Source organism: Macrobrachium rosenbergii, chromosome 36, assembly GCF_040412425.1.
Source record: "Macrobrachium rosenbergii isolate ZJJX-2024 chromosome 36, ASM4041242v1, whole genome shotgun sequence".
In the NCBI taxonomy this organism is placed as follows: Eukaryota; Metazoa; Arthropoda; class Malacostraca; order Decapoda; family Palaemonidae; genus Macrobrachium; species Macrobrachium rosenbergii.
The window spans coordinates 16,388,315-16,398,586 of record NC_089776.1 but is presented as its reverse complement, the minus strand read 5'-3'; the positions used below and the strand labels follow the sequence as shown (position 1 = coordinate 16,398,586).

The 10,272-nt window shown below is 36.4% G+C and overlaps 1 protein-coding gene across 1 annotated transcript; it reads left to right on the top strand.

Annotated features, from left to right (window-relative positions):
• Window positions 1-395: 395 nt before the first annotated feature.
• LOC136856692 (uncharacterized) lies at window positions 396-6,549 on the top strand. The gene is made up of 2 exons (XM_067134751.1): window positions 396-486; window positions 6,299-6,549. Exons 1-2 carry the CDS (start codon window positions 396-398, stop codon window positions 6,547-6,549), a joined length of 342 nt encoding a protein of 113 aa, XP_066990852.1.
• The last annotated feature ends 3,723 nt before the right edge of the window (window positions 6,550-10,272 follow it).

Genomic DNA, 10,272 nt, shown 5'->3' with positions numbered 1-10,272 from the left:
TATATATATATATATATATATATATATATATATATATATATATATATATATATATATATATATATATATATATATATATATATATACTATATATGTGTGTGTACGCATGTGTACATTATCGAAAACAGCAACAAAACACATTCTAATTTGTTCCACGTCTCTATTTCAATCACAAAAACACAAGCCTTCTAGGAGAGAGAGAGAGAGAGAGAGAGAGAGAGAGAGAGAGAGAGAGAGAGAGAGAGAGAGAGAGATTAATCTGCAACTCATACCCGTTTGTTTATGCCTTCATTTCTGCAGCATGTCCTTCTCCATTCGTTGCGGTGGGCTCCCTGTGCTACTACTTTTCCAGCGAAGGTGCACACTGGCACGAGGCCAGGCAATCCTGCCAGAGCATGAGCTCTGCGAACCTGCCCGTCGATCTGGCAGTGTTTGATTACTTCCCAGACGACTTCAGCGATGTGTTCCACTATATCTCCCTTCTAGGTAAGGTTATTTGTCACTAACTATCAGTAGTTATAAGTGTAGTCAGGAAAAACAAGGTGGAACCCGGATAACTGAACAGTAAATGTTATTATGGATGGTCGAAGAACGGAGGCAAATGATTAGCATAAAATAATAACGTACGGTGGTAGGATGATAAAGGAAGTGGGACACGAAAGGTAGCTGAGGGTATGCAAAAGACTGGGAAGAGACTTGAATTGTTTATGGGAGCCAAAGTGGGGATTTCATATGAAGGGATTTTTTTTTAGTAACTCTCATCTATGTTTTACTTGACCAAAGGAAGAACGGAACTTTCAGTGTGGTATGGCCGCTGACATAACTTGGATGGTAGATGCGAATGAAAGAAAAAAAATGTGATGCTGCCGAGATCAACTGCTTACACGTACACTTCACTGTGCATTGGTACGTGAGAAATATGAAGATACGTAGACGTTTTGTGAAGGTGAATGGATGGATCAAAGTAGTATGAGATGGTTCAGTCATGCGAAGAGAATGAGTGATCACAGGTTGCTGAAACGTGTATAACTGAAACGTGTTAGGGAAAATGAGACCACGACAAAGAAAGGGTTGGGTAGATGAGGTGAAAGAGGTATTGGAAACGAAGGATCCTAATATCCTGGACGTACGAGTGTGCATGCTACATGGATGATTGTGCAGTGTGTGTAGTAAGATTCGATGAAGTTGCAATGAGCCTTTTGTGTAGGTGTATGAGGCACCTAATGTTGTGGCAGTTTTACAGTAAAAAGTTGCCTACAAACGATGAGAATTGTTGACTTCACAAAGGGGGCGAGTAATCCTTCTACAGGTGTGTTGTGCCAAACGTTGTATTTACTAATCTTATTTTCAAATGGCCTCTGTACCTAACCCCTGTAATGTTACATAATTAATTTTAAATAAATTTATCAGGCTTAAACAATCTTACGTAGATATCCATACTCCTCTCAAAACTTTCTTTTATAAAACTTAATTCAATCATAATTCATTCAAACTTATAATTGGAACATACAAATTTTTAACACCAATCACATTGATAGGACGATTGCTTTCTCCAATATAGACTAAAATTACACTGACAATCTTTTTATGCATCTCAATAATCTTTTCCAATAATTTTGAAATTGACCAACGGAAAATTTTTCCCATGATTTGCATGAAATTTAACGTACAAATACTTTGGTATTAACAGGAATGTTCATTATTAGGTATTTCTCATAGTATTACAGTTCTTAAATGCCCCATTAGCATTCAAGATTTTTTAGTAAGTACTTTACGTTAAATGACTATCTATGATAATTATAAATTCATCATAAACTACCCCATGAATTTTGTGAACTGAGATATAAGACGTTGAGTACAGGGTCAGATACAGATTAATTTCAGGAGTCAAAATAAACCAAGGTTGGATTCTTTGGCTGGAGGAGAGGAAGAAAGCATAATTCACAGAAATGTTACGATAGTTTAGCCAGAGAGAAGAGGCAAATGTTAAAAAGATGAAGTGAAGCTATTACACTTTCTTTTTATAAAGTTCTTAGCCATGCAAAGTTTAACTCTGATATGAGCTACGATTCATGTACCTCTGAAGACGGCAAAAGTCAAGAGCCCAACGAGAATCAAAGAAGGCTCAGAATTCCCTCGTAAACCTAAATAGCTAGATCCCAAGCAGTCAAACTCAAGCTCTGGAGGAGCGTTTTGACAAAAGAACTTGCACTTCCATTCCTCTAACCAATATCTCAGATAGAGAGTAACAAAGGAAATGGGTGGAAAAGGTGCAAAGGTAGAAATGAACTCTATTGCAGTTAATAGAGTTTCAAGAAGATTAAATAGAGAAAAAATACTTCTTAGAATTTTATGTGAATAATAAGTCAATTGCATTAGCTAGTCGATTATGTTAGTCTGGGACTCATGCAGGATGTATGATCCACTTCATATTGTCGAAATTAGAAATGGCCAGGGCATCTTTGCCATCTGGGTCAGTCCAGGAAGAATTCGTTTATTTAAGTGTGGTGTACAGTGAAATCCCCAACCTAAAGGATTCTAGCACGTGAGCACAGATTGCTTAAACTCACGGCAGGAAGCAGGAATAACTTTTATTTAAACTGTATCTGTTCTGGCACCAGACCTCAAAACTCATTCACTCAAATGAAATCACTGCACCATATGACTTTTTAAAATGTTTGAAATCATGAAATTAATAATCTGTCAAAATACTTATAAAAGGTCACAGAGGTTCTGAATGCGTTAACAAAGCGACTGAAATAGCCCATCCCCATTCAGTTGCTGTTTCACCCTTAAAACTTGATCACTATACATCCTGAAAAGGACAGAAGACCAAACTGTTGTAGCTTCTGCGCTTTGGAGAAGCTCTCAACGTTGTCTTAAAACGACTCGTGACCTTGAAAAAAGTCAAAGGCATAAATAATTCGGGAAAATGCTCACCATATTCGTGTATTTAGCTTCGTCAAAATTAGAAAAAAGTAAAATTTTTACCTTAGTTGAATTTAGACCTTGAAAAATAGGTCAAAATAAAATTGTTCTGGGAAAATGATTACCCAGACCAAACGTAATATGAAGTTTCATCAAAACCATACAAAAGTTATATCCTTAAAATTACAATTTGTAACTTTGAATTCACCTGTGAACTTGGAAAAATATGTGGTGAGAAACCCTTTTTAAAAATAATCATCATACTTCTAGGTACCTGCCTACCAAGTTTCTTCAAAATAATGTAAAAATAAAATGCTGACTGTTAAATAACTTTACTTCTGAATTAAAAATAGTTGTCAAGGTAAAGGAAACACCAGGAAAATACCTAAGTGACCATTAGGAACGAGAAAATTAAGATTCAAAAAAATTTTGACTTTTCCACTACCCTGCTATCTTCAGAAATAGGGTCACATATATAGTAGGGTATATATATATATATATATATATATATATATATATATATATATATATATATATATATATATATATATATATATATATATATATATATATATATATATATATATATATATATATACATATATACACCACAGGAAGCGAGTTGTTGCTAGGAACTCGATCAAACATCAGAAGTGGGAGAAGGCAATCGCCGACGTTTCTGGGCAACAATTGTCCCCTTTTCAAGCTTAACAGCCAAATAATTCATAAAAATTAAAATAACTAAGACAAAAATTAAATAAAAATTTTGAATTTGTCGTAAAATCAAAATTAATAAATAAGCATTGAAATACAGAAGAGAAGGTACATCTATTTATCAAGCAGAAAGAAGGCAGAGTGCCAACGAAGGGCACTTTGGGGTTCCAGGAACACTCCCGGCAGGTATAGAGGCGTGGCAGAGGACTGGGAATTTAACTGAGGAACAATCTGCTAATAGATAATGATTCAAGAATCGTCAGAAATTGGTCTTTCGAGGCTCCACCCAGAATCTCAGAATCATCATATTTTGATATCATGTTTACATTTATAAACATGGTCTGTATGCCTGAGAATCCAGCAGGGGTCGATAGTTTAACCCCTGTTCTGTAACTAACACCACGATGAGAATCTATTCCCACCTTCAGCAACCTCCGTGTGCAACCGACATATGCCCTCAGGTTATACCTGGGCCAAGTGAATTTGTATATTACACCGGGGTTGTTAGTGGACTTAGCTTTTCTTTGCATTTAAATAGAGAACCAGTCGTTAAAAGGTTTCTTGGTATTAGTTAGTTTTAAATTCATAGCCAGAATATGGTGACTGAAGATTTGGCGTAAAACTTCAAAAAAAGACTTTTTATGTATTAGTGGAAGACTGGCAAAAAAAAAGGGGGGCGTTTTAGAACAGCAGGTACAGCGAACTTTGGGACGAAAACTTTGTTTAAAAATCTGTAATAAACACATCTGCTTTCGACATGTCTGTCCTTCTCCCACTTCTTACACGCACACACACGTACACACACATACATACATATATATATATATATATATATATATATATATATATATATATATATATATATATATATATATATATATATATATATATATATATATATATATATACATTGTATAATGGACCGTATCGACAACTGAAGAACGGGAGTCCTATAACTATCATAGATTTCGAGATATGTTTGGGAAAACTCCTGTACTATTAACACATTTATGAACCTGTGACCTAAAAAGTGTAGAGGAAAAAATATTTGAGGAAAATGATCACCAAAACTCCAAGGTACCTTCCTATCAAGTGACATCAAAATCAGATGAAAAAGGAAAAGGAAACTAATAATAATAATAATGACGATGAATTGACCTTGCTGTCGTTTTTGATGGAAAACACAAGTAGCCCAGTTCTTCAGGTATAAGTTATGCCATCTAAAAACTGGAATAATTCTAATGTCAGTGAAAAAAAAACAAGTAAAACTGCGCCGAAGAATCGAGTTTTCTGCACAGCGTATAATGTTGTATGAAACTCTCAGCCGCGGCCCCATGAAACTTCAGCCACGGCCCGGTGTGGCCTGTGTTGTTGGCACCTATAGCGGTCCCAGACGCACGATCGTTGCTATCTTTAACCTTAAATAAAATAAAAACTACTGATGCTGGAGGGATGCAATTTGGTATGTTTGATGACTGGAGGGCGGATGATCAACATACCAATTTTGCAGCCCTCTAGCCTCAGTAGTTTTGAGATCTGATGGTGGACAGAACAAGTGCGGACGGACAGACAAACAGCCATCTCAACAGTTTTCTTTTACAGAAAACTAAAAAAGTGATTTGAATACCAAAATGATGAAATGAGCGTACATGCAGCACACTGGTGGAGGAAAACCTACTGAAAGAGCTCTCAAAATACCAAAACGATGGCAACTGTAGTGACGTGAAAATTAGGGGAGCAGCTGAAGAAGCCTTATCGAGAGTAAACTCTAACATCTTTAGAAATAAATCATTCTCTAAATTAGATGTTGTAAATGAAAAGAATGCACTTAAAGAAACAAGACTAAACAATATTGTCCAAGAGTATAATAGACAAGTGGCTCCCGGAGCCCACCAGTTCGAAAAGGTTCTCCATTTGACCCAGATTCTTTAACCAGTGCTTATATGGAGTAGGGATGGGCTCTGTTGTTATGTATTATGAAAAAGCTGAAGTTTCCAAAGCAGTTCATCAAGTGCGAGAATATTATTAGGGATCCTGACAGTCTACGGATATGTAAGTGTATGAAAAATATATCAAGATATTTAATAGTAATAATTAATAATATTACCTTACAGGATAGTCGAATGGTACAGACAGCAGTTTTAGGAACGGCAAAGAAAGAATGTAACTTTAGGCAACAAGAATTTGTACCGCATACCATAAAAACGAGATTCATATCCACGACTCTTGCATCAGGTGTATATATTTTTAAATAAGTACTTCTTCTCCACTTGAAGCAGAAAACGCTCCAGATGACTGAAGCAAGAGGTGAAAAGAACCACTGGAACAAAACACCGAAATGAGAAACTATTATTCCTCCAAAGGAAATAGTTCTTCGTTGGATGAGTCGGTAGAGTTCTCGGCTAGCACTCCGCTGGGCCCGAGTTCGAGTCTCCGGCAGGCCAATGAAGAATTAGAGGAATTTATTTCTGGTGATAGAAAATCATTTCTCGCTATAATGTGGTTCGGATTCCACAAGAAGCTGCAGGTGCCGTTGCTAGGTAACCAACTGGTTCTTAGCCACGTAAAATAAGTCTAACCCTACGGACCAGCCCTACGAGAACTGTTAATCAGCTCAGTGGTCTGGTTAAACTATGATATACTTTTTTTTCCACAGGAAATGATACATGGTGGGTCGGAGGAACTGAAGAAGGTCATGAGAACTACTGGGTTTGGGTTGATGGACGCCCCGTGGACATGCTCCAGAGTTACTGGCGCCCAGACGAACCTGACAACTTTGAGGACCAGAACGTCCTAATCATCTGGTACGAGGCAAATGAAAGATTCCCTCGAAGGAGGATTGGGGACTGGTTGGCTGACAGAAACCACTTTTACATCTGCCAGCTTGGTGTCAAGGGAGTCATTTAGAAAAGTAGAGTGGCAATTGACAATAAAGAATAATAAAGACAGTCTTCTTACTTCCAATAAAAATCTGATCATGTTCCAATGCATGAGTGAAATTCCAATCTTCAAAATCTTGGTAGCTATCCAGTCTAATAGTCACTTGGTACCACCTGAAAGTTACCAACTTGAGAGATGCCATAGAAAAGTAGTGGCAATTGACAATAAAGAATAATAAAGACAGTCTTCTTACTTCCAATAAAAATCTGATCATGTTCCAATGCATGAGTGAAATTCCAATCTTTAAAATTTAGTAGCTATCCAGTCTAACAGTAACTTGGTACCACCTGAAAGTTACCAACTTGAGAGATGCCATAGAAAAGTAGAGTGGCAATTGACAATAAAGAATAATAGACACACTTCTTACTTCCAATAAAAATCTGTTTATGTTCCAATGCATGAGTGAAATTCCAATCTTTAAAATCTTGGTAGCTATCCAGTCTAACAGTAACTTGGTAACACCTGAAAGTTACCAACTTGAGAGATGCCATAGAAAAGTAGAGCGGCAATTGACAATAAAGGATAATAAAGACACTCTTCTTACTTCCAATAAAAATCTGTTCATGTTCCAATGCATGAGTGAAATTCCAATCTTTAAAATCTTGGTAGCTATCCAGTCTAATAGTAACTTGGTACCACCTGAAAGTTACCAACTTGAGAGATGCCATAGAAAAGTAGTGGCAATTGACAATAAAGACTAACAAAGACATTCTTCTTACTTGCAATAAAAATCTGTTTATGTTCCAATGCCTGGGTGGAATTCCAATCTTTAAAATCTTGGTAGCTATCCAGTCTAATAGTAACTTGGTACCACCTGAGATGCCACAGTGGGACACCACTATAACATTCACCAAGGAAGACAGACACCAAACGTAAGGCTTGCTCTGAATCTTTTGCAGGAGGAATTGCTTCTAAACCAGTTTAACTTTAGTCCCTTCTGATTAATGGTTGTCGCATGTTTAAGGTCAAGCTGGCTAACTAGAATTATAAAATATGTTCACTGTTTTGTCTTGTGTTAAATCAAGCGCAAAACCAAAGGGATTGATTTTACTGATTAATGACGTTCATTACTTCAACACGATAGCTTAGATGAAACAAAAATGGTAATGTGTACATGTGAAGTATAGGTTTTGAAAATGAATACGTTTATAGGAAGTTAGCTAAACAAAGACAAAACCCAAAGTTCTAGAGCAGTCAGTACTATGAAGGATAGAAAGTCTGGTGTGGAATGAGGACTGAAGGAGTGTACTACTATTATGGTATTCATAAACTATATGACTATGTAAAAGAACACACATAAAAGTTCCATGACTGTGTGAGTGGGAATGAAAATGCCATGAAAGAAATTCAAGCCTGAAGAAATACCTGGTTGGTTTCTTAGAAAACTGTTACGTTCCGCGGCGTTGACGCAAATGTATGCACTGAGAGATGGGGAAAGTCTGCTACACTTGAAGAGCCATGCCTAAATAAGAAGGGAGACGTTTGTGATATGTTTAAAAAATGGCCAGTGACTACGAAATAATAATTTTAGAGTAAGATGGAAAATATTTTGAAAAACTCTGGACCTGTACAATGAAGCCAAGAAAGTGAAGGTTGAGTAAAATTAATCTTTAAAATAAAAAGTTAACCCATTTTGGTCTGCCTGCACAAAGATACTATCTAACCTTGCTTCAGCCACAAGAAATGCTAAGTTAGAATGAAAATGACAATCTGGAGAGCGCTAAGAAGGTAAAGGTTGAGAATTCTGAGAACAATCGTCGGTAGATAAATGGGTTGGGCAAGATCGGATCTGAAGTAGAGGGGTAACGGAAAGAACATATTCAAGAGAGGCACCACCAGACATACCTTACCAAAAGCTTTATGAAAGTCAAGAAAAATGAAACAATCCCCAAAATTCCTTAGATGACCATATATAAAAGTGACAGGAGAGGACAGTAACAGATGAGTTTGCGTTACAGAATCCATACTGATGACCAAACAGTCATAAAAGCAAAAGTCATAGAGAAGAATTTAAAGAAAAACAAAAAGCATGAAACTGACAGGTGATTTAGGGGAAAAAGGAATGGAAAATTTAAATGTTTTAGATACGGGTTCCTGCGTTTAAGAAAATGTTTTAAGATACAAAATACATATGAAAAACGAATGGAAGGCGAAACAATATGAAGAGAAACTAGATTTTTTGCAGTGTATTCTCTAGGTCTTAAATATGAGAGAGAGAGAGAGAGAGAGAGAGAGAGAGAGAGAGAGTATAAATTAAGTGTGAGATACAGAGTCGATGAAGAGTTTGGTTGAGTATCGTTAATTCAATCACAGAATTAATAAAAAATTTCAATGTGGAGGAGTGCTATTTCTTACTAATTGGGAGTGACTGAAATTGTTCCCACCAAAAGCATGTCGGTAAGATAAGGCAAATGTTTCTCTCTCTCTCTCTCTCTCTCTCTCTCTCTCTCTCTCTCTCTCTCTCTCTCTCTCTCTCTCTCTGCAAGGAAGAAGTTTTGTAGACCAAATGTTCATTAGAAAAACTTAATGTGGGTAGGAGCGCAGGCCCATTTACCTCACATAATGGTCTTTGGAAATCAAGTGAGAAGCTTTATCAAGAAAACAGAGTTGTATATTTATCATGTGGGTGATATATTTGGTTAAAAGTATTTCAAAAATATTTTTCATAACTAATGGAAGAGCGTTAGAGCTTGCAGTCACGAGCCTGAAAATATGATAATGTGTGTCCATAAGAGGTGTAATGAAAAAAAAAATAGGAAAAGAACTAAAAAAATTAAGATTTAAATTCGTGGGACACCAAACGTGGCGTCGCAGTAATGTAGAGGAAAAGTTAAAAACAAGAAAGAGTTTTACAGTACTTTTAAAAACATAGAACTGATAAAGGACCGTAAAAAACGTCTTGTAAAAAGAGTAATTGAATAGGATGGTAGCATGGCAGGCAGCTGAATGATGATAGAATAAAAAAATAAAAGTGGTTCAGTTATTCAGGGACTGATGAATTAATATCATATATGACTAAAGGGGTGAATCAAAGATATGGGCGAGAAAACCATGCAGTAGGATTTGTCTACAAGACATGATCAACGAGCGATCTGCTATGCTATGGGATTTGTTGAGTACAGAAGACACGGAGAGCTTCGCAGGAGTTATGGAGTGGATGGGTACAGCAACAAGAGTTTGCAGAAGGGAGTGATGGTATAACTTTGAGTAGGTATGAAGGAGAAAGGAAAGGCAGCAGGAATGTTGCACGATTTGTGAATTAGAAGAAAAAAATGTCTCGGACACTTTCATAGAGTTATGGAGTAAAAGAAGCATAGAGATTAAGTAAGAAATATTAAGATACAACTACTGTTAAGTTAAACCTACTATATTCCGTTCAATTACAAATCATGAAATTCTTTGTCTTTCCTGTGACAGGGTTGGTTCGTCAAAATTTTACAGTTTATGATCGCAAGAGAAATGTCAGAGCAGAAATTAATAAAGGGACGAAAATTCATTTTAAAAATGATATGGAAAAGCTGACATTTACGAGAGACAACAGCAAAGAACCAGAGACCTCCTTCAGTTCTCACCCACAGTATAATCTTGAGAAATTGCACAGGTTTAAAATACACCAAGCTCTTAAGGTCGGCGTGGCGTATAAGATTGAATATACGATGCGTTTTACTTTATTTATCTATTTTTTATTTG

Excerpts from the sequence above, each read along its gene's own strand:
- LOC136856692 (XM_067134751.1), top strand. The coding sequence starts at position 396 with ATGAGCTCTGCGAACCTGCCCGTCGATCTGGCAGTGTTTGATTACTTC. Across the intron at positions 487-6,298 it reads CCACTATATCTCCCTTCTAG|GAAATGATACATGGTGGGTC; the intron begins GTAAGGTTATTT and ends TTTTTTCCACAG.